This window comes from Petaurus breviceps, unplaced genomic scaffold, assembly GCF_028583685.1.
Source record: "Petaurus breviceps papuanus isolate PSGF00001 unplaced genomic scaffold, PetGlider_PUasm1.0 90887, whole genome shotgun sequence".
In the NCBI taxonomy this organism is placed as follows: Eukaryota; Metazoa; Chordata; class Mammalia; order Diprotodontia; family Petauridae; genus Petaurus; species Petaurus breviceps.
In genome coordinates this window covers 2,995,832-3,022,813 of record NW_027187370.1, presented here as the reverse complement: position 1 = coordinate 3,022,813, position 26,982 = coordinate 2,995,832, and the positions used below count along the sequence as shown (strand labels likewise).

The following is a 26,982-nucleotide window of genomic DNA, read 5'->3' as shown; positions in this document are numbered from 1 at the left end:
ATTGAGAACATGCATTTCTTCTCCCTTTGTGCAGAGATGGGGAGCTACAGGTATTTATTGTCAGACACAATTGATGTATGGTGTACTTTTTCTCTTACTTTAATACGACGAAGGTCAGTTGGTCAATAAGCATTCATTAGGCACCTACTGTGTGTGTGCTAGGTACTGAAGATAAGTAAGAGTCCCTGTTCCCAAGGGGCTCACAGTCTAAAGAACTCTGTGGGAATGACTTTCTCGGAAGGGAGAAAGGAGCAACAGGTGGAACATGATACAAAAGCAAAAGATATTGATAAGATAGGATTTAAAAAGTACAGTTGGTTGTTAGATGTTGGATGGACACCCAAACATCTGTAGCTGTGGAGGTAGCAAGAAATGAACGTGTCCTGCCCAAACTCGGATCTGGCCTTCTTTCTCTCGGCTGATTTCTCGCCCCTGAGCAGGCTGTACCTGGAGTGATTCTCAGGCCTGGATGCTCTCCTAGGCCAGGAGGGCCGGCACTCAGAGGCAGTGTGGTTTGGAGGAAAGCACCATGGACTGGAAAATCAGGAAGACCTGTGTTGTTGAAATTCTGACTCTGATACCTGCTTATCAGTAACAGCATCAGGCTGACATCAGAGAACCTGAGCTCATGAAGTCCTATCTATGTAGGTGGGTATTTATAAATACATACTATGTATTTAATAAATGTTTATTGAATGATTGATTGGTCAAGGCCCCTATCTGGGCCTCAGTTTCCTCATCTGTAAAATGGGGGGATGGGACTGGAGGACCTCTAAGGGCTCTTAAATTTTAATGATTCTGCTTCTACATCTAGCTCACAGGATTAAGTGATTCCCCCTTCCCCCATTTAAGTTTGTATGTCTGTCTCCCTCTCTCTCTTTTTTAATATCACCTTTCTTTCCCAATACATCTTTTCCCTCAACCTTTAAAACAAAGCAGAAAAAGAGAAAAAAAAAAAAGAAAAAGTCTGGCCCTACACTAAGCCACACGATCAACTAGGACTTAGGAGTGTTTTGCAAACCTTAGTGTGGGAGGAGTGGGCGGGGAGGAAGAAGAGGAGGAGGAGAGGGAGGGGTAGGGGTAGGGGGAGGAGGTTGTGGTGGTGGCCTGGAGTCAGGAAGACTCATCTTCCCAGAGTTCAAATTCGGCCGAGAAATTTTTACTAGCTGTATGACCCTGGGCAAGTTATTGCTTGCTTCAGTTTCCTGAAGCATTTCCATTTGCAAAATGATATGGAGAAGGAAATGGCATACCTGGAATGGTGTCTTTGCCAAGTGTGATAGTAATGGCATTTAAAGATTCCCCTGTATTGGCTTGGTTTTTCAAATTGATTGTGTTAAAACCCAGAGCTTGTTAATCCCACCTGTGGGATGGACTTGTTGATGTGAAAAGAAAGTCCTGAACTGGGAGGAGCTGGTGACATAGATTTGGAGAGACAAGAGAGAGGCAGAAGAACTTTTTGGAAGCAGTACCTCGTGGAGGCAGAGAGAGAGACTGAGAAGGATTGCTGGGGCCACTTTGAATCGCCCTGGACTTTTGAGACCTGCCCCCTGAGCTGCCAAGGACTGAGGAGACATGGCTGTTTTGCTGGTACTTTGTCTATCTGTTTTGATGTTGTTTTGCCAGATTTGTCCACTGGTGAAAGACAGTCCTTTTGTTGAAGAAGTCCTGGAACCTGGCTTTTGGTTAAGAAGCCCTGAGACTGTTCTGCAGACAGAGAGTGAATACTGTCCACTGGTGAAGGACAGTGCTGTTGTTGCAGGGGTCTGGAGACTGTCCTGCAGACAGAGTGAATACTGTCCACTGGTGAAGGACAGTGCTGTTGTTGCAGGGGTCTGGGAACCTTTCTGTTGGTTCAGAAGCCCTGAAGAAGGATTTTCTTGTTGTATGTTTACAGAAATCCTGGGAGAGGGTTTTGCTAATGTTTTCAGGGGTTCTAGGACTGTTCTACAGACAGAGGATGAATTAACGAAGGGACTGGAAATGTATCTTGTGGCCTTGCTAAGCCTTGTCTCCCCAGGAACTAAGATTGCTGAGAACTTGCCTCATGTCAAGATGAAGAAAAGACCTCCATTTGGGTATTAAGTGCTGTGCTTAAACTTGATGTAACTCTGGGGTAGATTCAGTTGTGATCCAGGGGTGGGGAACTTTTGACCTTTTTGTGTTCTATGGTTGAGCAAATGAATGTACTTTACTTATGTTTGGAAACTAATCTCCATTTGAGAAGAGGGACTTTGTGGTGGACTAAATGAAGGTACAGCCTAGGGGTGGAATGGTATTTAGAACAGGGACTTTGTAATTGATTGAATGATTGGAAGGTCCTGGGGTGGGGTAGTACTTGGAGATTATTTAATCACACTCAGTAAATGCTGTATTTTGAATGATGTCATGTTTTGATCTTCTCTGTTCTTGGTTGGTCACTGAATAAAATGGAGAGCACCTATGCTGGTATTTTGAACCTTGGGAAGTTGCCTTTCCTTGGCATTACATTACATTACTCCAAGAGAACTCCCAAAGGGGTCATGAAGAGTAGGAAACAATTGAATATTTTTATTATTATTATTATTTTATTATAATTATTATTCCCAGTCAGGGTTGGCCCTTGCTTAGCAAGTATGTGCACTGTATCTTCCAACAGCATCTTTGCCCCTCAACCAGGGTAGGTAGGCATGCAATATAGCCTCAGTTTTCCCACATTTTGTAGGGGCAGGAAATCAAATTCAGTAAGCATTGATTAAATGCCCATTTAGTTTGCCAGGAACTGTGCTAATCCTCCCAGGACAGAGTGATAAAACACCTTGAGAGGGGCAGCTAGGTGGCACAGTGAATAGAGCACTGGCCCTGGAGTCAGGAGGACCTGAGTTCAAATCCACCCTCAGACACTTAACACTTACTAGCCATGTGACCTTGGGCAAGTCACTTAACCCAAATTGCCCTGCCTTTCCCCCTCCAAAAAAGCAAAAACAAAAAACAACACTTTGAGGGCTTCCAAGTGACCTACTTACTGCTAGTACCTTACTGCCCTAAGGAGGTCTTAGCCAAGAGAATTAGCCATGGAAAAAGTAAGCATATTCAAAGGCCTTAGAAGGTCAGGTACAGTATAAGAAACCTGTGACCTTGAAGCCACATTATTAAAGGGATTTGTTTTCTGAAGTTTGGATTCAATCAAAGGGCGGAACATAAGGGCCTAAAGGGCCACATGTGACCTCAGGGCTAGAGGTTCCCCACCCCTGCCTTAGGCTATACCTGGAGAATCTTAACTAAAGGTAAGAGCTGTGGGTCTAGGCCCTAAAGCTGATTCATTTGACTGCTTTATCTGTTGTTTGTACTTTGTTCTGGAACAGGACAAGGACCTCGGGGAGGTGAGATGCAAGTGAATTGGATTTAATTGAGGGAGGGCTGTGCAAAGCCACCAGCCTCAGTTTCTCCTCTGGAGTCATCTGGGTCCACATTTACCTGTGTGGCCTTTGAGAAATCACTTTGTCACTTGGGTTCTTGCTTTCCACACTTATAAGAGGGTTCCACTAGAAAGGATACTTCCCACCTTTAATCCCAAGGAGGGTAGGAAGAGTTAAGGCTGCAACCAAGTTGTAGGCCTTAAATTGGAGTCAGGAATCTAAACTTTAATGTGGAGGCAGTGGGGAACCACTGAAGGATTCGGAATGAATGAAGCTTTGATCGATGGGAAACACTGGGGAGCTCACATTCTAACCCGGGAGAAAACCCATGAGGAAGGTTTCAGCTGTAATCCAAACAGCAAAACCCCTGGTCTTGAGAGTGCAGCCGTAGAGGATAAGGTCTCTTCTTTAAAGTCTTTCCACTGATCAAATCAGAGCAGTTTCTGACGCAGGTTTATTTGACAGTGGTGGAGGGCTTTGGTGGCCAAGTATCTGAGTATAGTAATAATAATAGCCTTGTAGAGGGAGATACGTATGTTTATGTGTGTACATACGATGTGTGTGAATATATCATGTATATATACATATGTGTAATACGTATCCATATGAATATATGTATATTGTATCGTGGGCAGTTAGCTGGTGCAGTGTATAGAGTATGGGACTTGGAGTCAGGAAGACCTGATCTGAGATCTGGCCTCAGACACTACCTGTGTGACCTTGGACAAGTCACTTAACCCTGTTTGCCGCAGTTTCCTCATCTGTAAAATGAGCTGGAGAAGGAAAAAGCAAACCACTCCAGTGTCTTTGCCAAGGAGTTTTATATATAAAACTACTGGACAACAACATATTGTATTATACATGTATGAATATATGTAGCTCATCTACCCATCGATCTACCATCTATGCAATTTCCTTTGATCTTTACAACCCTGGGCGGTAGGTGCTGCTACCGGTATTACCTCCATTTTACGGATGAGGAAACTGCGGATAGGTTAAGTGAGGGTCACTCCGCTAGGTAGTGTCCGAGGCAGGATTTGCACTGGTCTCCCGGACTCCAGCACCCTAGCCACTACTGACTAATAGAACTAGTGACCTGGTTAAGTTGAAAGGCCAGGTAAGTATTCTAGTAAGTGAAGAGAGGGACGAGGGGTCATTCTTGCACAAGGTACTGCCCAAACACTTCGGAGTCGCCCAGGTCCCTGGAACGTAGCCCAGACTACACGACGTTGTAGCGTGCGTGGGAACCATATGCGATATGGACGGAAGGGTGGTGCATGACGACATTGTGGAGAGCCTTGAATGTTTCCGAGAACTTTACTCGGGAGATAATAGGGATCCATGGAAGATTTTAGGGCAGAAGAGTGATATTTTTCTGCAGCTACAGGCTCATCTTGAATTTCGACGTGCGTACATTTTGCCGCCGGCTGCATCAAAAGCGCGCAAAGATCCTTTCCCGCCAGGGCTCCCGGAGCAACCTCTGCGCTCTCCCTCCCAGATTTAGGGTGGGGCGCAATCTGCCGGGGAAAACAGCTGGTTCTCTCTTCCCACCCAGGCCCCGCCGTGCTCCCTCAGAAAGAGGGAGGCACGCAGAGGGCGCGGGCGCAGCGCGGGCGTATCCCTAGCGCCCCCGCGGGACAGCCGGACTCTGACGGGGAGGCTGGCGGGGAAAGTGACCCGGTCAGGGGGCGGGGCCAGAGGCGGGGCCCGGTAGCAGTAAGACCATGGCCGGCGTGGTGGCTTGGCTGCGAACCCTGGAGAGCCGTGCGGCGGTGAGAGGCTCCTGAGTTGGCTGGGGCTGCCTGCATCCCCATCCCCACGGCCTGGATCCCTGCCTAAGAGCCTCCCTTCCCTCCCGCAGGCGCCTGTCCTGTGCTGTCCTTAGGTCCTCCCTCCCCTCCTCTCCCCAGCTCCCCTTCCCCCCAATCCTCCAGCCCTTCCCTATTTCTTGCCTCCCCTCCTTTCCTCTCCCCCTTCTCCCCCCTCTCCACCAGTCCCCTTCCTCTGCACTCCTGCCTGCCTTACTCTTTTCTCCCCTTTTCCCCAGACATTCTCCCAACCTCTTCCTTATGCTTCCTTTCTCTTCCCAGGCTCCCTTCCTACACCCTGCCCCAATTCCTCAACTGTAAAACGTATTTGGACTGGAGGATCTCCGAGGTCCCTTCCACCTCCCTGAAACCTTTGGGCCTTCTTCCTCAGCCCCGGGGAGAACCTCTGAAAGACCGATCATTTGGACTCAGTGCAGCTGAAATCCTGGGGCCGCTCTTTATTGTGGGCCTGATTTTGGGCAAGTTAATCCACTTCTCTGGGCCTTCCTCACCTGTAAAATGTAGGAGGGCTGGACTAGGTGGTGTTTTGTTTTGGTTTGTTTTTTTTGCTTTTTGGAGGGCGATTGGGATTAAGTGACTTGCCCAAGGTCACAGGGCTAGTTTTTGTGCTGTGTCTGAGGCCGAATTTGAACTCAAGTCTTCCTGACTTTAGGACCGGTGCGCTTTTCACTTTGCCCCCTAGCCGCCCCAAGGTGGTCTTTTTAAACGCCCACCCCTCCCTTTCCCTCCCTCTACCCCTCTTCCTTCCATCCCTGAACTCTCTTGGGTCTTCTCAGGTGGTGGTGGTGTTTTTGTCAATTTCTGTCGTGCCTGTTTCTTTGTGACCCATTTTTGGAGTTTTCTTGGCAAAGTTACTGGAGTGGTTTGGCATTTCCTCCTCTAGCTCATTTTACAGATGAGGAAACTGAGGCAAACAGTTAAATGACTTGCCTAGGGTCACAGAGCTAGATCTAACATCACATATGAACTCAAGTCCTGCTGACTCCAGGCCTGGGGCTCTATCTACTTTACCACCTAGCTGTCATATAGGTCTTCTCACACCATTCTGGAAATTCTGTTCCCTTTACTTTATCATTTTGTTTACCCTTGCCTCGTTTTTCTTTTCCTCTTATCTTGGCTTCTTTCTCTCTCCTTTGCCTCTTCTTTCCTTTCCTCAGGCTTGAGTAATTATGATGGATTAAAATATTTAGGGTGGAGGAACAAGTTTCCCCTCTTCTACATTAAAGCCCCAGGATCAACTTTTTAAAATGTATTTTATTTTTCGCTCTTTTCTTTTCCCACTGTTCCTGTCCCCATCCCTCACACCAGAGTGCAGAGCTGAGGTGGAACCAGACCAGGGTGTTCTCCTCTTGGCTGGTAAGTACTCACATGCAGTCCCCCTTAAAATAGCTAGTAATGGCTAGAATCCTGAATTTAGAAGCAGGAAAACCTGAATGCAGTTCCTATCTCAGATACAGCTTCCTCATCTGTAAAAATGGGGATCGTAATAACACTTCGCTTAGAAGGTTGCTGTGATAATATGTGTGTACATATATATTTACAAATATGTATGTGGGTATGTATATATGTATGTGTGTGTATATATACACATATACATACTCACATACATATAGAAAGCACACCTTAAATCTCTGTATCAGGGGTTCTTGGGTATCAGGGATCCCTTTGGCAGACTGGTGAAGCCCAGGGACCCCTTCTCAAAATACTGCTTTTAAATGCAGAAGATACATAGGAATACAAAGAAAGGCAATTATATGTAAGTAGTTCTCAAACTATTTAAAAAACAATTTCATTATGCCCCAAGGGCAATAAAACTGTGCATACCCTTTGTCCCAGCAGTGCCACCTACTGGGTCTCTATCCCAGAGATCAAAAGAAAAAGGAAAAGGACTGATATGTAAAAAAAAATATAGCAGCTTTTTTTGTGGTGCAAAGAATAAGAAATTGAGATGAAAAACCTGGGAAGATTTACATGAACCTGATACAAAGTGAAGTGAATATTGCACAGTGATCAACTGTGAATGACTTAGCTATTCTCAGGAATACGAAGATCCAAGACAGTTCCAAAGGACTCATGATGAAAAATGCTGTCTGCCTCCAGAGAAAGAACCGATGGAGTCTGAAGGCAGATCAAAGCATACTTTTTAAAATTTTATTTTTCTTGTGGCTTTTGTTTTTGTTATTTTGGTCTGTTTTCTTTTGAAACATGGTTCATATGGAAATGTTTTACATGACTACACATGTATAATCTATATCAAATTGCTTGCCTTCTTAAGGAGAGGGGAGGGAAAGAAAAGGAAGGGAGAGAATGTGGAACTCAAAATTTAAAAAAATGTTTAAATTTGTTTTTACATATAATTGGAAAAAATAAAATAAAAATATTTTAGAAAAACAGTCTGTACAATAACCACACTGTAAAAACAAAATTTAGGATTTAAGAACCCTGATCACAAAATGGCCAACCCTGATTGCAGAGGACCAATGTTGAAACATGCCACCTACCTCCTGACAGGGGTGATAGACTAATAACAGAATGAGATACACATCTGTAGACGTGGCCATTATGAAAATTTGTTTTGTTTAATTATACAGATTGGTTATAAGGCTTTTTTCCCTCCAGTGGGGGAATGGGGTTGGAAAGGAGAAAAATAGTTTTAAAAATTCAATAAATTGAAAGAATGGGAAAAAACACTACTTTATATAAAGATTATTAAACTTATCCCTTCCTTCTTTATGCATAGGAACAATGGTTTCCAAGAAAGAAGCCTCTGATTGCTCAGAAAAAACCCATCAAGGTGTCCCTGAAGGCAGGGAAAACCTATAAATGGTGTGTGTGTGGACGGAGTAAGAACCAGGTAGGACTCTCTGAGTGGGTATTGGGTGGGGAAGCATCCCTGGCATCCTCTGGGACCTTCCCCCACCCTCAGCAAGGCTATCCTTGGCTGCCCTCTCTTCCTGGGGGGCTCCAGGAGACTTCCACTCTCCCTACCCCCAGGAAAACCTTTCTGGAAGGGGGGCAGGTGACAAAGGAGGCAGGTACAGCTTGTAAGTCACTCCTAAGCTTGTCCTATTTTTGTTAGGACCCAATTTTCCTAATCTCCCCCCTTTCTGAGCAATTCATTTCCCTCTCCCCACCTTTCAAAACATGATTCGGTATTCTCAAGAAGCCATCCCCAATCAACTTCCCCTGACTTGACTAGGTAAGCTCCTTTACTCTGTCTTCCTCATCAGAGGGGGCTCCCTGAGGACAGGTTTCAGTCCTGCTCTGGATCTCCCTCCCCATCCCAGCTCAGCACCTAGAACAGGACCCAGAAAGGCACAGGCCTCGAGTAGTTATGTTTACAGTCTTCATTTTCTCTGTAGCCCTACTGTGATGGCTCCCACCTCTTCCAGGGAACTCGCCTGTTCCCCCTCAGGTTCAAAGTTGAAGAAGACCGTTCAGCTTTTCTTTGTACCTGCAAGGCAACCCTGAAACCCCCATATTGTGATGGCACTCACAAGAGTGAACGAATACAGAATGCCCAAGAGGGTTCCCCACTCTGACCAGCATACCTTCGGTTTGGGTTGGCATCATCTCCTCTAAGATGGGGACCTCCCCTTCCAGGCACTTTGGAGGGCTGCCATCCCACTAGGAGATCCTCTCAACACCCTTCTCTTCCTCCACACCTGTGTCTCCTCTGCAGGTAGGATGATTTGATATCATTCCCTGTATTTGATTGTTTGACATTTGATCTCAGAGCATAAAGGCACATGGTCCCCTCCCCCCCCCCCCCCCCCCCGACCCCAGAAGCATGTATTCATCCCTGTCTGGCATTAAATATACCTAGTAGTGTTTTTTCTCAGTGTGTTGCTTTTTCTTAATTTTTAATTAATGTGCGAGGAGGGAAGATCCAATTCCAGGATTGGTGGCCTGACACATTTCTCTCTCCCCTATTTGAGGTTTTCCTAATGTTAGATGTCAGCTACTCACCCAACCCCCTCATTTGACACAGGAGGAAACTGAGGCTTACTTTAGAATGTATTCTCCTTGAGGGGCCTTTCTTTGTATCACCAACCCTTATCATTAGCACAGGAGCAAGCTTGTTGACTAAGGCCTAAAGACTTGCCTTTACTACTTCCAGTGGTAAAGCTGGGTTCAGTTTCACTGGGTACTGCTGGTATTCTGTTTCCAGAGTCCTTTTTCCATACCCCATCCAAATCCCACCTCCCCCTGCCTCTTCTCCCCTTGGCTTTGGAAGTTACATGTCTGCTTACAAATAGGGAATTTTATCTTCATTCAACTTGTATCCATAGTGCCTGGCACATAGTAGGCTTTTAATAAATGCTTACTGATTGGGCTAGAAAAATGCACTTAGATGATCAGATGGGTTAATTCATGTAAAAGTGCTAAATATATATATATATATATAAATACTAATACTAGTAGTGATACTACTAATTATAATAATGGTTTCAAGATTCTCTAGTCCTGTCCCCTTTTCCCTCTGCCTGTCAAAGATGAACCACCCCTCCCCCCCCACACCCTATGGCTTAGGAGAAATCTTTACAGACAGGAAAAATGCCAAATTCTAAAATTAAAATCCTGAATTCTGGGCCTAGGGAGTTGAAGCAGGGACAAAACATAAGGCATTCAGTGGGACCATTGTGTGGCATAAGTGGATAGAGAATTAGCCCAGGGAATAGTTTAGATTCAACATTTGTTTCTAACAAATGCAAGATGTCCCAAAAAGTTTTCGTGAATTAAGACTTTTGGGACATTATTAGTTGTATGACTCTGACTTAGGTCCCTTAATCTCTCTAGGCCTCAGTATCCTCATCTCTAAAATGGGAGTGACAATACCTGTTGTACATACCTTACAGGGCTCTAGTGAGGCTAGACTAAGGTCACTGAGAAACAGCCTGGAGCACTGGATAGAACTCTAGACTTGGGAGTCAGGAAGACCTAGTTTCACATCTCTCTTAGCTACCCACTAACCATGTGATCCTAGGAAGTCCCAGGACTTCCACTTCTCACTCTATGAGCATAGAATGCTTTGCAAACCTTAAAAATAGTTTGTATTTATGAATTTTCCAGTGGGGGAATGGGAATGGCTGCCCTTATTTATTTATTGACTATTGGGGGGTAGGGGTAGTGCCAGACTGAGTTCCTAAAGTGGGCTGAGGGTTAAAGGACCCTGCTTAACAATGGACTCCCCATCATAAGCCACTTCCCCCCCCCTCCTCAAATAAAACCATGCACAAGCCCAAGGAGAATCTGCAGCATTTATTACAAAGCTGATTAGTCATACAAACGCCAAGGGGGGGGGGAGGAAGGGAACACACAAATCACAGGACCCGCAACAAGGACAGGATGCACACAGACAAAGCCATTTGGTTGATTGTACCCCTACAGAAGAGTCAGGGATTGGTGCCCTGCCTCCTTACCCCATCCCACCTTCTCACTATTTACACTAGAGGAGTGACAGGGCCAAGCTAGGGTTGCTTGAGGAGGAGCAAAGATTAGAGGAAGAGCCTGACCCAGCCCTGTAACAAAGTAATTCAGCTTTCCACTAGATGGGGCTAACCCTAACCCACCCCACCCCAAACCAAGGTGTCTGTTCAATCTGCAGGCAACAGTCCTGGGGAAAGAGGGACCCTGGTAATCCTACCTTTGTCTTGTGCTTTGAGATCCCCCTTTACATCTGTCCTGAACTTGGGGCCCCTGGGCAAGGGGAGGGAGAGGGGGACTGCTGACCCTCCAGGAACTTTTCCCAAGTCTGGGGTCAGTGTGCTTGTGTGAGGTTCAAATGCCCTCTCCCCACAAAGTCCCAAATGTGGACTTCACTTGCAGCCTCAGTTAACCCCTGGCAAAAGGGGAATAGGAGCGGGGGAGGGGGGGGTAGTATCCACACTGGGAAAGCTGCCAGGTGGGTGGGTTCAGGAGCTTCTGATGCCTCCTTTCTCCCTCCCCCCCTCAAGTTCTCTCCTTCAGCAAGATTAATGCCAAAAAGGGCACAAACAAAAGGAAAAATAATCTAATCTATCCACATAAGCTACAAGGCTGGGGGAAGAGAGGAAGGGGAGAGGCTGGGAACTATTGCCACTCACTCCTCCAGATCTCCCCCCTCAGAACCGAAGGACAAACCGCATTTGCAAAAGGCACTGTCTGAGAAAAGCTCCCTACGTTAAGCATGGGGGTGGGTGGGAGCAATGAAGGAAGGATGAGTGGAAAAGCAAGCTATCCCCACCTTCGTCCCCACCCCCTCCTCCCCTTTATGATCACACCCCATCTCCAGAAGCTGCCTCTATGACCAGGGCAGCTTCTGCTGTCCCGCTTGTGCTGTCCTTGCAGGACCTGGGGCTACCTAAAGCTCTGGGGTCGAGGAGGAGGGGAACCCCAAATGGAACAGAGGCAAATGGATCCAGACCTCCACCTGTTCCTCGAGGAGAGGGGAGAACAGGAAGACGGGGCAGACTCAGCCCCAAAGACTCTACCTCCCTTCCCCTTCCCACCTAAACTTTTAATCCCAAAGGGGAAGGAGCCAGAGTAAATCATGCTGTCCCCTTAAAAATGAATGAAGAAAACCCAAACACACATAATCCACACCCGTACCTGCACACACATACATGTAAGGTCTCTGTTTCCTGCAGCTTTTAAATTAATCTGGCTAGTCCATAGAAAATAAGTATGTATATTTGGTTTTCCTATGTACATATATATATATATAGAGATAGATTTATTTATAAAACCCAACCCCTCCCTCTACTCCCCCCCCCCCAGAAGGAGCTTGAGTCAAGGAGGAAAGAGGGGAAGTCAAGAAAAAGGGGGAGGGGGCAGAGAAGTGAGGCTGCACAAATAGGGTGGAAAGCCCTGGTCCTCAGGTTAAGGAGGGCACTGGGGTACCATTGACAGTCATCTTGCGCCCCCTGCTGGTAGATGGCGGTGTCTGCAGGCAGTTCGAGGTGCCACCATTGGTGGTGCCCCCTGGGGCAGATGTGGGACTGGGGGAGGCTGGGTGGGTAGTGGTAGGCCCATGGGAGCTGGGCGAGCCATGGGAGGGAGTCACAGGGCTGGGCAGAGAGGAGGTGGCAGGCAGGGTGGCGGGGCTGGGGGCCTTGTCGCTGGCCGACTCGCACTCCGATGCCCCGCTGGTGTTGGTGCCTTCTGAAGGAGCCGGGATAGTGGGCAGCGGGAGCCGCTTACAGGCTGGCTGAACTCGGTACTTGAGGGGGAGAGGACCATTCTGCAGGGGGGAGGGAGAAGAGTCGGGAGAGAGACAGGGAAGGAAAGGGAGGGTCAGGGGCAAAAGGCCCTCCTGCCCTACACGTAGCTTCACCCTGAGAGCAAACCATCAGCATCAAGAGAAGACAGAAAGGAAGATGAGGACAAAGACAGGAGGGAGATCAACAAAAACAGCCAAGATAGAAACAGACACTGAGACACCAAGAAATTAAAGAAAAAAGGAATGTGATGAAAGAAAGAACTCAGTTCTGATTGAGTGAGTTATCCCAGCCCTGCTTGCCTCCACCCCTCCCCTCCCCCCACTCCCTTCAGGCTATCCCTAATGCTTACCCGTCTCCAAGGGTAAATGTAGGCGATGTCCATGAGTGTATAATACTCCTTCAAAGGTTCATCCTCATACAGCACCTCCACCTGAGGAAACAACGCCCATCCTCAGACATCATGACCTGCCCAAGGGGTCTTCCTAAGCTTCCTCTCCATAGGAAGGAGCAAACAAGTATCTCAGAATTCTCATCTGACCTAGAAGGGACATGGACATCAGAGGCCATCCAGTCCAACCAATATTTATAAAAAAATCCTATGACGATTCCAACAAATGGTCATCTAGCCCACTGATGGGGAAGCTCACTACCTCCTGAGGCCACTCATGACATTTTTAAAAGTAATTCTTATTGTAAGGAAGGCACATGTGACTTTTTTTTTGCATGAAAAAGCATTTAAATTTTTTAAAATAAAATTTTCCCTTTAAATTACATGTTAAAAGTAATTTTTAACATTTTTTAAAGTTTTGAGTTCCAAATTCTAATTCTTCCCTCCTCACATCCCTCCCTGAGATAATAAGCAATCTGATACAAGTTATACAGCACATGGTTTTTTTTTCTTAAATGGAACCAAAATTTGCCTCTTTCCTATCATTCCTAGTTTGGCTGTCTAAGAACCCAAGAAGAACAAATGCAATCCTTCTTCCACAAGGACAGCCCTTTCAGTACTTAAAAACAGCTTTAAATGATCCAGCCTTCCCAGACATCCATCTCTTCTCTAGACTAAACAACATGTCCCAGATTCCTTCAGATAATTTCCATTTGTCAGTTTTATGTCTATTCATTAGAATGTGAGCTCCTGGAGTGTAGGTCCACCCTGCTTTTTTCTACCTGTCTCTCCAGCACTTGGCACAGAACTTTGCATGTAGTCCATACTTAATGCTTCATTCATTTATTCATTCACCATAACGGTCACCATTCTCAATACAGGGCCCAGCTAGTCATGTCTTCCCCAGATTGTGGCACCCAGAACTGAATACTCCTAATTTAATCTGACCAGAACAGAGGGACATATATTTTTCTTGCTCTGGACACTCTAGTTCTACAAGTGACTAATAATGATTATTTAATAATTCTATTTGATTAATTAAAATCAGAGCAGCTAAAAAAAACCTTATGGGCTCATATTGAACTGGCAGTCCATTGAATGAAGCTCACAGGCCTTTGTCATTTGAAATTATGTCTAGACATATTTCCCTGATCCCATGCTTGTACGATGGAGTTTTTAACCCCATTGTAGGATTTTGTAGTTATTCCTATTGAATTTCATCTTTTTTCTTTTTAAAACAATTTAAGCTTTTTTCCCAATTTGCATTTGTTTTCTCCCCCAATTTTAAAAACTCAGAACAAATATGCATAGTCAAGCAAAAGTAAATTTCTCTATTAAATTCCATCTTATTAGAGTGAACTGATCATTTTAGTCCATCAATATCTTCAGATCCTAATTCATCACTAATTGTATTAGTGATACAGAAAAATGTTAAATATAACAAAGCTAAAGACAGAGCCTTGCGGCACTCCCCTAGAGACTTCACCACAGGCTCAAAGAGATATTTACCATTCTTTGGTTCCCCTCAGTTATCTGTGCAATCATCCAGCCCATATGCCTCTATCATGTTTACAAGGATATTATGAGAAGTCCTGTCAAATACCTTGCTGAAATCAAACTTGGTTTTATTGTTTTCAGAATGGTCCTGCCCTAAGAGAAAGAGTCCAGGGCAGAATCACGAAACACACAGAAGATCCCCAGACCAAGGGAGTCCTTCATTTTCTCCTTGACCAGTCACCCCTAGTATATATCCTTGTCTCCTTAGCCGTTCTCTAGGGGCACAAATGAGCACAGGGGAAGATCATCAAACTTGAAGTGGCATTAGGGAGATTAGAGGGACCAAGGAAAGGCCAACCAGGCTGTAGAGGATACACACATGAACCTGCACAGACATAGCATCCGTGATGTGATAACAATCACTTGGCCGCCAACTCACTTTATACTTGCTGGGCACATCCATCTTGTTACGGAGAAACTTGGCAAGATGCATGACTGTCATGGCTGCTGGGCATCGCAGAAACCGTACCCCTGTCTTCTGGGGGGAAAGGGAGGGTACAGAGGGGTTCAAGGCAGGAGGATGGAAGGAACAACACTGCAGTCTACTCCAGTGACTCCCCACCACCTACCTGAACCCCTCTTCTCCCCTCCCTCATGCCTTCTTCCCCACTCCCGCCCCTGGCCCAATCCCACTCTTCCCTTCTGCCTCTAGCACTCACTTTCTCCTTGTCCCCGTCCCCATTCTCCAGGGCGCCCTTCTTCTCTTCCCTGTCCCTGTTGGGGGAAGGAATGAAGCCAGGAAATCCCAGGAGAGGGAGGGGGTCCCTTCCCAACCCCATCCAGTCCCCTCCAGGGAGGGGTTCATTATCAGAAACACTCCCACCCTGAGTTGAAAATCCCATTGATGTGGGGGAGAATGAAGAAACTCCAGTTAAGGAGCAGAAAAAAAAGCCCTCATGACCCAGGCAGGTATCCTGATCTATTCCAACTTCCAGGTCCCCCAGACCTGAGCAGGGGCAAGGGACTTGCCTGACACCCTCGTAAAATTCAATGGAAAGGCTGACGATTTCATCATCACTCAGAGCCCCCTTTTCCTGTTCTAGGACCTCTCCTCGGTCTTCATTGGAGCCATTGGGGACTATGGGGGAAAGAAGTGGAGTTAGTGGCAGGATAGGTGTGGGGGAGGGATCCTCAGCCTTGGGGTGGGGTAGGAAGGGGGCCCACACTTGCCACTCCTCCCCACTTTCCCAAACTCATTTTAATTCACCAAATATTTAAGCACCAACTCTGTACCAGACACAGGGTTAGGCACTGGGGATATGGAGACAAAAACGAGAACAGTCCCTGCCCTCAGAGAGCTTACATTCTGCTGGAGCACCCAGGGCTCTGGACTTGCATACTCAACAGGTTTCCTTTCTTGGCAGGCATACTCACTCAGCCCAGTGTGGGGAAGGACCAAACCCAAGTCATGCCGTGGTGGGGACAGGGTCTTGGTGGGGAATTAGGGAGAGAGAGAGAGTCTGACACATACACACGTGTGCTGCCACTTCCCCACCCTTTCCCAACCTACTAAGCCCACGACTGAGGGGAAACATTCACCTTCAGTGAGAGGGTAGGCCGCATAGAAATCTCGCCGACGTTTCATCTCATCTGGAAGGGAAGAGAAGGGAAACTTGCCATGAAGAAGGGGAGGTGTGCAGGGATCCTCAAGGTAATGAAGGGAGGAGAGGTTGGGGATCAAAGGAGGGAGGAAACAAGGACAGTCTGTACCTTTAAAAAGTCCAGGGACTAGTTTATATACGATGTCTTGAAGAGTTTTGTCTGACCTGGAAAAGATGCCACAAGTGGATACACAGACCTCATCACAGAGAGCAGGTCAAGAGAGGCTAAAGACCTTCCCCATCTCCCCGGGACCCCCTTCTCTAATGCCACTCATCCTCTTTGATCATCAGACACATAGCCCTTTTGTCTTGAATTACAAGCCCAACCCCAAGAATTTATCCCTCCCTCTCTAGTGATTTTTTAATCTCTTTCCTGACTCACCCTCCCCCTGCCATTTGGTGGGTCCCTTAGGCAGGAAAGGAAAGTGACCAGGTGAGGGGTGAGGGAGAGCAGGCAGAGCAAAGAGCAAACAGGGGAGAGAAGAACCCTGGGCAGGAGGCTGGAAGGGAAGGGGATGCCAGCCCCTCCTACTGTCTCTGGGCCCCACCTGATGCTCAGCAGCGGACGTGTTTTATGGACCTGTACATCACACATGGGACAGTACTTGTTGGTCTCCAGGTATCGGACGATGCAGGTTTTGCAGACTGGGAGAGGAAAAGAGTGGGGGAGGTTAGGAAGACCCCTGCATATACCTGGCTTCAATACATGCCAACCCATCTTCTATGCCTGCTAGATTAACCTTCTCTTCTTGTGTACGGGATGGGAGAGGGCTAAGGGAAAGGGGTCTTGGCCAAGATATTCCTCATCTCTCCTCAGAAACTGCCAGACTAAGCCCAGATGTAGATCTAACATGCAGTTTGATATCCTAGAGAGACTGCCTTTATGGAGTGGCTGGACAAGGTCACCGCCTTCAGAAAGCCTTCCTTGATTAACTCCCTTTTGTTTAATCATCCCCCTGATATCATGGGCTGAATGCTACTTTCAAGAATCTCTGTTCCCCATCTATTATTTGCATCCTCTCCGTCTCTGCCTTGGCTTTCTTAGAATCTGATGCATCGCATGAGAAATTTTCTCAGGCCAAATCCAGTCTTTTCCATTATGGTGACCTGGAAGGCACCTCAAAGCCATCCAGTCCAAATTTCAACTCCCCTCATCTTACAGATGAAGAAACTGGGGCCCAGAGAGGAGGAGAGGCTTGCCCAGGTGGCAATTAGCAGAGCCCACATTCAAACCTAGGTCCTGAGTCCAGTCTCTCTCCACTAAATTACAGCATATCTCAATTAAAGCTAGATCTCCCCAAGGGCCTAGGGCAGAGCCTTTCCCATCAGAATGAAGGCAGAGACTGAGTCTCTTCATCAGCCCAGAACCTCCCCCCTACCAATTCCCTGAGAAAGATGGCCCACCATAAGAAGATGGGGTTCACCACCCTCAGCCCCTTCCCCCACTTACAGGAATGCAGACATTCTACAATGGTGGTGGCATCAATGAAGTATCCCCCACACAGGGCACACATGAGATGGGGGTTCAGTTCCGTGATCTTGATCCGAGTTGTCCGATGCATGATGCTAGGGTACTGGAGGGGGAGTGCCGTCCTGGGAAAAGGAAGAGAACAACCTGCACTCTGAGCCAGGGGGAAGCTTGAAGACAGCAAGATGAAATCCTGGGCCTTTCTACTACCTCTCCCCACCTCTACCTGCACAGAGGCCACCCCAAGCACCAGATACCTGGATGGTTTAGGAGGATAATGGGAATAGGTGGGCGCAAGGTCCACTTGTACTCAGGACAAGACTAAAGATGGAAAGATTTGGGTTAAAGGACAGGGGGAGCCCTCCAGCTGGCAGACAGGAAAGATGGAAGGCGAACTAAGATCATGAAGGTGTTTTGAGATCTTTCCTGGAGTTCAGTGTTCAGAGCAATCTGACTCTCTTTCTCCTTGTGTATAAATGTATATATATATGTACATGTGTACACATATCTAGGTGGTGAAATGGATAGAATGCTAGGCTTAGAGTCAGGAAAATTCATCTTCCTGAGTTCAAATCCAGACTCAGATACTTACTAGCTGTGTGATCCTGGGAAAGTCACTTAATTCTGCTTCAGGGAGAAGAAAATGTTGAGCCACCGTAGTATCTTTGCCAAGAAAACCCCAAATGAGGTCACAAAGAGTTAGAAACAACAGATACAACAATAACAACAAATGTATGGCTGTGTGTGTGTGTACCCATTTATCTAGAAGAAAACTTGGAGATCACAGGATCATAGATTTTAAGTCTGAGGAGACTTCAGAGGCCACCTAATTCAACTGTCCTTTTATAGATAAGGAAACCGATGTCTAGAGAAGTGAATGATCTGTCCAGGGTCTCAGAGACAGTAACAGAACCAAGACAGGAACACAGATGAACTGATGCCAAATCCAGTGCTGCTTTTATTATACCACAAAGATAAGTCATATAATTATAAATAGATTTTAACAATTACTCCATAACCTGAGGCCTCCCCATTGTTCAGTCTCCCCTCCCCACTTCCATCTCTGCACTGAATCTGTTCCTGTTCCACACCTCACTTTCTCTAGCTAATGCCTTTCTTAGAGGCCCTGCCCCCTCCTTTTCCCTTTCTTCCTACTCTGTGCCTTCTGTCCCTTCCCAGTCCTGTTCCAGATTTCCTTTCTATAAGAAGTTTTTCCTGATTCCTTTTATCTGGCTTTACTCCTTCCATCCCTTCTCTGGTTTTCTGCCCTGACAGCCACAGTTCATTCATCTGTACCCATCTTCTTGTCTGCATCCTGGATGCATAGTCTCCCTTCCTCCCTGTGAACTCTCTTTCCCTCCCCCCACCCAGACAACAGACAAGTAGCTTTCTGAGGGCAGAGATTATGCCATTATCTTCCTCTGGACCACTTCCCAGGGCCAAACATGGGGTAAAAGGGGGCAGGAGGCAGAGAGGGGTGGGTAGATGGATAAAAACCACAACCACCACAACCACCTGTGTGCTCCAAGTTTCCTGCTATGTGGACAAGCAGTAACCAACTTTACCCCCTTAAAAACACCTCATGTTTCCCACTAGTGAATGTACCTCCCCCCTTACATCTCTCTGAACAAACACCACAGCATGTGCCAGCAGCAACTGGTGACCCCCTCTGCCCAGTACAGGTTGGAGCAGTAACAGGGTACAGGAGACAGACCTTGGATTTGAATCTTGACTGTACAGGTAACTAGAGTCATACTGAGAAATAATTAATATAGGCTACTTAACCATTTGGTAAATGGGAAAATTAAATAACAGGGCTGGGTTCAAGGATATCCTAAGGTCCTTCCCAAGTCTAAGGTTCTGGGATTCTCTAATGAATGCCTGAAGCAACCACAGAAGACATTCTCCCTCCCAAAGGTGGGCTCAGCCTAGGAGCCATTGGTGGGGAGGGTGTCAAAGTCTCAAACTCGATTTCCTGCTTTGTTGTCTTTTCTCTTCAGAAATCACATCTCAAATGTGAACATGAGAAAGCCACCCACTCCCCACTCTAGGAAAACTTCAGTGTGTTTAAGGTCAGAGTAAGCTGTGTGTAGCCCTTGCAGACCTCATCCCTTCTTGCTTCTTCCCCCGTCTCCCAAATCAGGAAAGAGTTCTAAAACCATAGCATCATTTGTTTTTTTCTAGGGCAAGACATTCGCAGCCAGGATCAGGGGGTTTCTATAGAGACTCCAGAGATGAGGTTGGCCAGGACCCAAGGAGCAAAGAGAGATCCAGAGAGGAAAAAGTGCAGACTGAGAGGACCAGGGAGAGAGAGGCAGAGAGAGATGCAAAGACAGAAAATAAGAGACACACAGGCTAACACTGAGCCAAAGAAGATCGAGAAAGCCATGGATATTAGACTCTCACTCTCTCTCTCACACACACACACATACACAGAAAAACACAGATACAGACACACAGGTCCCAGGCACAAATGTCAGTCTTCCCTCCTTTCCTGGGTCCCAGGAAAGTGTCATAGATTTAAAGCCAGAAGGGACCTTAGTGAGATATTAGCTGTTTGGCCATTTCTTCTTTTTGGAGGGGGGAAGGCAGGGCAATTGGGGTTAAGTGACTTGCCCAAGGTCACACGGCTTGAGGCTGGATTTGAACTCAGGTCCTCCTCACTCCAGGGCAGGTGCTCTATTCACTGTGCCACCTAGCCACCCCTGTTTGACCATTTCTATAGTAACTCCATTCCTGGAAAGATAGCTACATATTAATTTTTTTTTTAAAGCAATCGGGGTTAAGTAACTTGCTCAAGGTTACATGGCCAGTTATTTCTGGGTGTGGTGCTGAGTATCTGAGCCCAGATTTGATCCCCAGGTCATCCTGACATTGGAGCCGGTGCTCTTACTCGCTGAGCCACCTAGCCACCCTACATATTAATTTCTAAGATCACAAGATTAAAGATTTAGAGCTGGGAGGAACACTTTGGAGAAACTTCTTGTTGATTAGTTCTTAACTTTTTTTGTGGTTGCTGTTATGAACCCCTCTGGCAATCTGGTGAAATCTATGGACCCCTTTTTAGAATGATGTTTTTCTTAAAATTCATAATTAAAGGAAATGCTAAATTTAAGGTTAGTAAAAATATATTTTATCCCTCCATTCAAGTTTGCCAATCTCAAATTTATCAACAGATACCCCCACCCCAGGTCCGTGGAAACCAGGTTAAGAACCCCTGGTCTAGTCAAATCCTCTAGTTTTACAAATGAAGAAACAGGCCTTTTGAGATGAAGTGATCTGCCCAAGGTCTCTCTCTCTCTCTCACACACACACACACACACACACACACACACACACACACACACGCTGTCATCATCTTATTTATGCTCCAACTTCCTTAGGTTCCCCTTCCCTTACACATAAATCCACAGACTCCCCACACCAACGCAGCCACCTCATTCACACACTTGCTGTGTTTCCAAAACAACAGACTCTTGCTTTAAATGCATATACCAAGGTAGTTTCCATCAAGGCAGACACACCAACATCCAGGCTACAGGACTCATGTGCTCAGAAGTGACCAGGAGCCATGATGGAGTCAACCAGACCTCTCCTCCAAAGCAAAAGCCAGCTCAGAATGTTAATCAAGCCCAGAAGCTTCAGATGAACATAACTGCTTCCACTATGGCCTTACTCTCCTCACCAGATTTTAGAATTTGTTTCCCACTTTCCCATAGTGTGCCCTGTCCCTCCCATCCAGAGGGACCTCAGATTTACCTATGGGGAGGAGGTAGTTAAGGGATGCTGATTGGTTCCCTCACCTGATTTCCATGGTTACCTGCAGAGCCCTGCAGGCAGGATGCCAAGAGGTACAGTAAACAGGAGCCTTTATAAGCATTACAGCCTTTGGCCCTGCCCCCTCTCCACCTCTGGACCTCAGGGCCCCCACACACCTGACACTTAGTTTCTCCCCTGATGCCACCAGGATGGGTCTATGTTGGAGGACAGAGAGTAGGGGTTAGGATGGGGGAGAAGAGGTGAGGGGGTGCCACAGCTAAAACCAAAGACTGATGGAGAAAGGAGCTAATGAAAAGGTAAGATTCACAGAAAGCCTTGGAAGTCAACCAGCAGACCTAGTGTAGAAATAGGTTGTCAATGGAGAATCAGTACTAAGGAGTACTGAGGAAGAGGAGCTCTCTCTGTCCCTTGCCTGAGTCAGACCATCTCCTCCAAGGTCCCAAGTGTCCACATGGTTCCCTTCTCCCTCTCCACTCTCAGGTGTCTTTCTTCAGCTCCAAAGTTCACAAGAACAGAAATTCCCCAGCTCAAGTTTCTCTTGGTTTCAGTCTTTTTTTTTTTTAGGTCTTTCCTAAGAGACTTTGGGCATCAACATGCTCAGAATTACCATTCATGAGGCCGCTAGGTCCCAGTGACTAGAGCACTGGCCCTGGAGTTGGGAGGACCTGAGTTCAAATCTGACGTCAGACACTTAACACTTACTAGCCATGTGACCTTGGGCAAGTCACTTAACCCAACTGCCCTGCCTCCCTCCCTGTAAAGAAAGAAAGAAAGAAAGAATTACCACTCAGGTATTTGAAGACAGTTATATTCTCCCTTCCCTTCAACACTACTTCTTTTCTCCAATAAAATAATCCCAATTCCCTGACCCAGAGATATCTAGGTCTAAGTAAAGGTCACTCAAGGTCATACATATTGTCAAACAAGGTCATGACTGGAAGGGACCTTAACACCAAGAGCTCCTTGGATAGATCTTAAGGTATCTATGAACTTGAATGGGGGAAAAAAACAATAAAAAACAATTATATCTTTATTTTTACTAACCACTGGTTTTCTTTGCAATGTTATATATTTTATTTTATGCATTCAAAAACATTACTCCCAAAAGGAATCCCTAGACTTCAACAGGCTGCCAAAGAGGCTATGACTCAAAAAAGTTTCCGAATCCATGATCTTGACCTAGCTCTTCCACCTTACAAAAGAAGAGGCCTGACCAAGATCAGGCAACTTAGTCGTGAGTCTTGGCAGGAAGCAAACTCGGATCTTGTGGTTCTTGGTCCAGAGCTGGCAGTTCTACCCCTCGCTCCCCCTTGCCCACCCCGCCCCCATCCCAGTGGGCCTTAAACAGGAGATGGACAGCACTGCCTCCAAGTAAGGAGATGAGAGAGGTAACCTCTCTGAGGTTCCCATGGATGGAATCCTTAAAGTCCATCAAGGTCCCAATGCAGTTATATGGCTAGAGTCTACATATCGATTTTAGGTTTGCAAAACACTTTCTTCATGTGTTGTTAATCTCATCTGATCCTTACAACAACCCTATGAGGTAGGTGCTATTATTATCCCCATTTTACAGATGAGGAAACTGAGGCTGGAATCAGTTAAGGACTTGCCCAAGATTATATAGCTATTAAATGTCTATTATAAAGTATACCAAAACCTAGCTGCCTTTTAAAACACTCATCTCACGTCTAGGGGTAAGAAAGACAGGATCAAGTTCAACTCCTAGTTTCTCCTATCCCTCTCCCCCCAGCACCCATGTTATAAATAGGTAAGACTGAAGTCCAAAAAGTCAAAGTCATATGCCAAGTAGAAGGGCACAGCCAAGACCTGACTGAAGTACCAAGGTCTGCTCCCATGGCATGCCTCTCTGTTGCCATGAAAAGATAGTTCTTTACTTATGTGTCCTAAGACAAGGTTATTTAAGCATTCTATTTCCTGTTCTGTTAATCTCAGCAAATCACATTTCTTATGAATATTCATCCATTTCATTTAGATTGTTAGTTTTATTGGCAAATAGTTGTATCTATCTGTTCTACCTAAAAGTCTTAGAGAGATCATTAGGCCTTGATCAGTTTCCCTTGGGATACCAGGCTTCTTCCCCAGGCATAAAGAAAAAGAAATCCACTCCCTCCCACTCTGGTCACCACTGACTGTTGTACAAGAGGAGGAAGCCCTTGATTTTTTAGTCCCTTGGCTCTACTATAATTCCCTTACCCCTCTCCACCAAAGCCAAGCCCTTTGGCTGCTGGGCAGACTATTGTTGATTGTTGTCCTGGTTCCCAGTCCTTCCAATTTTTCAGTGTTAGCTGCCTGGCTGTGGTGTCAGCAGACATTCAGGGAACCCCCTACAAAGGTGCCAAACCCAAGAGACACAACAGAGGGTGGCACCAGACAAAGACCCAACACAGACAGAATCAGACCCATAGCCAAACACACACAAAAACACACAGCCAGACACACTCGATCATATTTCCTCTCTTCTTCTCTCACATGCACATGGAGATGTGGTCAGATATACATTTGGCCAGACACACACAGAACCAGACACACCCGAACACATGTACAGCCAGAGACAGACTGAGCCAGGCACGTGAAGACTCGCCAGATGAATGCATGGCTCTCACACACACTCCCTCGTTAGCAAGGGTCTATACAGACAGAGCCTGACATAATACACTATAACCAGAAATATACATACTAACCTTTTGTGCACTTCTCCCCCAAATCCAAGGCAAATTTCAACACAAATCTCTCTTATGGACAAAGGCAATCATATTCAAGTACACACACCCCCATTCCCTAGGAAACAGAACCCTAGGAGGGAGAGAGCACCTGTCCAGAAAACCCTCCACAAGTGGCCACACCAACAAAGTAATCGTTCTATGGTCAGTTTCCTCCTGTATCCATAAGGACAGCTCGGCCGTCCCAAGTGTTTCTCTACCTCTCATACTTCCTCCCTTCCCCCCCAAGGAAGCTTCACCTTGGACAGAGACTTCTTGCTTCTATCACACACACACACACACACACACACACACACACACACACACACACACTCTCTCTCTCTCTCTCTCTCTCTCTCTCTCTCTCTCTCTAGCTCTCTGATTAACAAATGCCCTCTATCTCACTCTCTTCATTTCTCCCCTCCTCTCCCCTCCAACTGGTCTTCACCCCACTCCCACAGGTCAGAAGGGCCCCAGAGGGGTAAAGTCCCACCAACCCAGTTTTGTGTTTCCTCCACCCAAATAATAACAATGTGGAATGGGGCCGTGGGGAACATGGGGAAACAGTGAGACTACATGAGGCAAAGAGACACAGACACTCGGGGGAGACCCTGGCAGGGCTTTAGAGGTCTCTGAGAGGTAGAGGCAACAGAGAGTAAGATTCATATCGAGTACACAAGTATACCCGTAAGAGACAGACAGTCAGAGAGACAGAGAGTCTGAGAAAAAGACAAAGAGAGAGAATGGGAGGAGGAAAGCAAAGACACAACATTTTCCTATAATATTTATGGATAATTTCTACACCATCCCTACTCTCTTACGCCCCCTGCCCCCTCAACCAGAGCAGTCCAAAGCTCAAGTGGGGAGGTGGAACTGGGGGCATTTTTGGATGTACAGTAAGGGAAGGGTAGGTGGGTAAGTGCCGAGGTAGCCTGCCCCAGAGCTCGAGGAGCCGAAGGCATAAGATTTAGGGGGGGACCGGAGGAAGCCCCAGGCTCCAGCTCTGGAGTGGGGGAAGGGCTAGCCTTCCAGACCCCTCCCCTTTGCCACAACCGAAGGAAAATATCGCGATAAGTAACCCTCTTCCCCCCCCCCCAGCCCTTAGAAGTGGGGCCTCAGTTTTGGGGTGATCGTCTCCACCTCCCTGGAGTCAAACTTTCTGCGGGGCCCGCGAAGGGAGTGTCTAATAGACAGGGGATGGATACTGGGCTCTTTGGGGGGGGTAAGAGGGGTAGAAGCCACTATACTGGGGAGGGGGGAGGAGAGCACCCCATGGTGAAAGACACAGCAGAATCGTAGGGGCATTCCCCCCATTCTCTCCCCTCACCTTGTAAAAATCAGGGAGCACCTCCCCAACTCCTTGAATGTCCCTGACGCCTGGGGTCTACAGGGGGGAAAGCGTTCACGCCCCCCTCCCCCAGTTCCGGAGGTCGCTAGGAATCTGGTGCTTCTAAGGCTAGAGGAAAGGGTCAGGAGGACGAAGACCCCCCCCCACCGCGGCCCCCAGGTCTCCCAGGCTAGTCCCTCCACTTCATCCCTAAGGCAGGGGATTCGAGGGGGGGAGGTGGGGGGGGTGGGAGGCTGCGGTATAAAGAGGTGGAGGTGGTCGAGGACAACAGGGGAGACGGCAAGTCGTTTAAAACAGGGGGGGAGGGAATCTGCTTCGGCCATCTTGGAAGCAGAGGAAAGGAAAAACGAGAGAAGGGGGAGAAAGAAAGGCAGACGGGGCGGGCTGGTGGGTAGAAGAAAAAGGGGGTCAGCACGCGGGACACCACTGCCCCCACCCCTGTAGCTTTATAAAGGGGAAAAGAATCCCTGCATCCGGGGTCCCGCGCTAGAGCGAAGAAGGGCTGGGACAGTCCGCGCGCGCTTACCTGGGTCCGGGGTCCGATGGGTCGCGGGAAAAGGGGGGTGGGAGGGAGGGGAGGGGGAGAAGGCCCCAGCTGAGTCTCCCGCTCCGGCAGCGGGAGGGGAGAAACCTGGCGTAAGAAAGGAGTTTGTGAAAGCGGCTTGGGGTGGGTGGGTGGGAGGGAGAGAGGGGAGGGGAGGGGAGCGGGGGGGGGGGGGGGGGGAGGGGGGGGGGGACCAAAATGGCTTTTTTCCTTCAGACAAGAGTTGGTCCCGCCCACTCCCCACCCCACGTGACCTCATTCCTTCAGGGTGTTTGAGGAGAGGGGGAAGAGGGGGGTGGGGGGGAGGCACGCTAGGTTGGGCCCCCACAATTGTTACTCCGTCTCAAGCGAAGACACGCCTCCTCCGACACGGAACAGTTCCTCTCAGCATTCCCCCACCTAGAGTAGCCTTCCACCCTTATCTCTCTTCCTCTCCCCGCAAAACTCCTCTCACCCCGAAATGTCTGCACCCACTGATCCTGTGACCCCACCTCCGCCTCCCCGAAAGAGGCTGGGCTCCGAGCTGGCGTCCAGAGGCTGGGAAAATAGAGAAATACAACCTCGAAGGGGAACATTGTACTCTCAGTCTAAACATGTTATCGATTAGGCCTGGGGCTCTTGGGTGGGAGCCCCCTTGCCTTGGCTGCCTGTCCATCCGGTCTCTGTATTGTTCATCTCGGCCCGTTTTCTTAATCCAAATGGAATGGATTTTCAATTGCCAATTATGTATATGTATACGTGTGCGCGCGCATGATGTATATGTGTCTGTGTATGTGTACACACTCATAATATGGGCATACAATTACCTCCCCATCTTTAATTTTAGCTCCCCCTCCCCGGGGGTTAAAATCGCTCAGACAACCTAGGGATAACGACGGCTCGGCGCCAGCCTGCGGGAGGAGGAGCAGCCCTGGGCCCGGGCCCGGCCTCCCCTCCCCCATCCCTGGAGGGGAGGGGGTTTAGCCTCCAAGTCCTCCTGCTGTTCTCCGCCAATTTCGACCGAGGCCAGAATGAGGACCGCGTGTCAAGACACAGCAGAGAGGGAGGAGCTCAGGCAGGGGTGCGAGGCCACAGAGTGGAAGAGAGGAGGGCTTGGCAGGGCTGACCCATGGAGAGCCCAGGCCCAGCGGGGGTGCCTCAGTCTTTG

At 47.5% G+C, this 26,982-nt stretch overlaps 2 protein-coding genes across 4 annotated transcripts; one reads left to right on the top strand and one right to left on the bottom strand.

Moving 5' to 3' along the window:
• The first annotated feature begins 4,930 nt into the window (after positions 1-4,930).
• On the top strand, positions 4,931-9,057 carry CISD3 (CDGSH iron sulfur domain 3). The gene is made up of 4 exons (XM_069074314.1): positions 4,931-5,170; positions 6,536-6,583; positions 7,968-8,081; positions 8,590-9,057. The coding sequence occupies exons 1-4, from the start codon at positions 5,123-5,125 to the stop codon at positions 8,767-8,769; spliced, it is 390 nt and encodes a 129-aa protein (XP_068930415.1). The 5' UTR covers positions 4,931-5,122; the 3' UTR covers positions 8,770-9,057.
• Positions 9,058-10,474: 1,417 nt separating this feature from the next.
• Positions 10,475-25,952, bottom strand: PCGF2 (polycomb group ring finger 2). Of its 3 annotated transcripts, none has more exons than XM_069074311.1 (10): positions 25,818-25,952; positions 17,426-17,568; positions 16,524-16,620; positions 16,085-16,140; positions 15,914-15,964; positions 15,344-15,452; positions 15,034-15,088; positions 14,754-14,852; positions 12,779-12,859; positions 10,475-12,449 (listed from the first exon to the last, which is right to left on the bottom strand). In XM_069074311.1, the coding sequence occupies exons 2-10, from the start codon at positions 17,535-17,537 to the stop codon at positions 12,084-12,086; spliced, it is 1,026 nt and encodes a 341-aa protein (XP_068930412.1). In that variant the 5' UTR covers positions 17,538-17,568; positions 25,818-25,952; the 3' UTR covers positions 10,475-12,083. The 3 variants fall into 3 exon arrangements, with proteins under 3 accessions (XP_068930412.1, XP_068930414.1, XP_068930413.1); XM_069074313.1 differs by having other exon boundaries at positions 14,754-14,849; XM_069074312.1 differs by lacking the exon at positions 25,818-25,952 and having other exon boundaries at positions 17,426-18,779.
• Between the last annotated feature and the right edge of the window lie 1,030 nt (positions 25,953-26,982).

Excerpts from the sequence above, each read along its gene's own strand:
- CISD3 (XM_069074314.1), top strand. The coding sequence starts at position 5,123 with ATGGCCGGCGTGGTGGCTTGGCTGCGAACCCTGGAGAGCCGTGCGGCG. Across the intron at positions 5,171-6,535 it reads CCCTGGAGAGCCGTGCGGCG|AGTGCAGAGCTGAGGTGGAA; the intron begins GTGAGAGGCTCC and ends CCCTCACACCAG. Across the intron at positions 8,082-8,589 it reads GTGGACGGAGTAAGAACCAG|CCCTACTGTGATGGCTCCCA; the intron begins GTAGGACTCTCT and ends TTTTCTCTGTAG.
- PCGF2 (XM_069074311.1), bottom strand. The coding sequence starts at position 17,537 with ATGCATCGGACAACTCGGATCAAGATCACGGAACTGAACCCCCATCTC. Across the intron at positions 16,141-16,523 it reads CGTCCGCTGCTGAGCATCAG|GTCAGACAAAACTCTTCAAG; the intron begins GTGGGGCCCAGA and ends CATCTTTTCCAG. Across the intron at positions 15,089-15,343 it reads GAATTTTACGAGGGTGTCAG|GGACAGGGAAGAGAAGAAGG; the intron begins GCAAGTCCCTTG and ends TTCCCCCAACAG.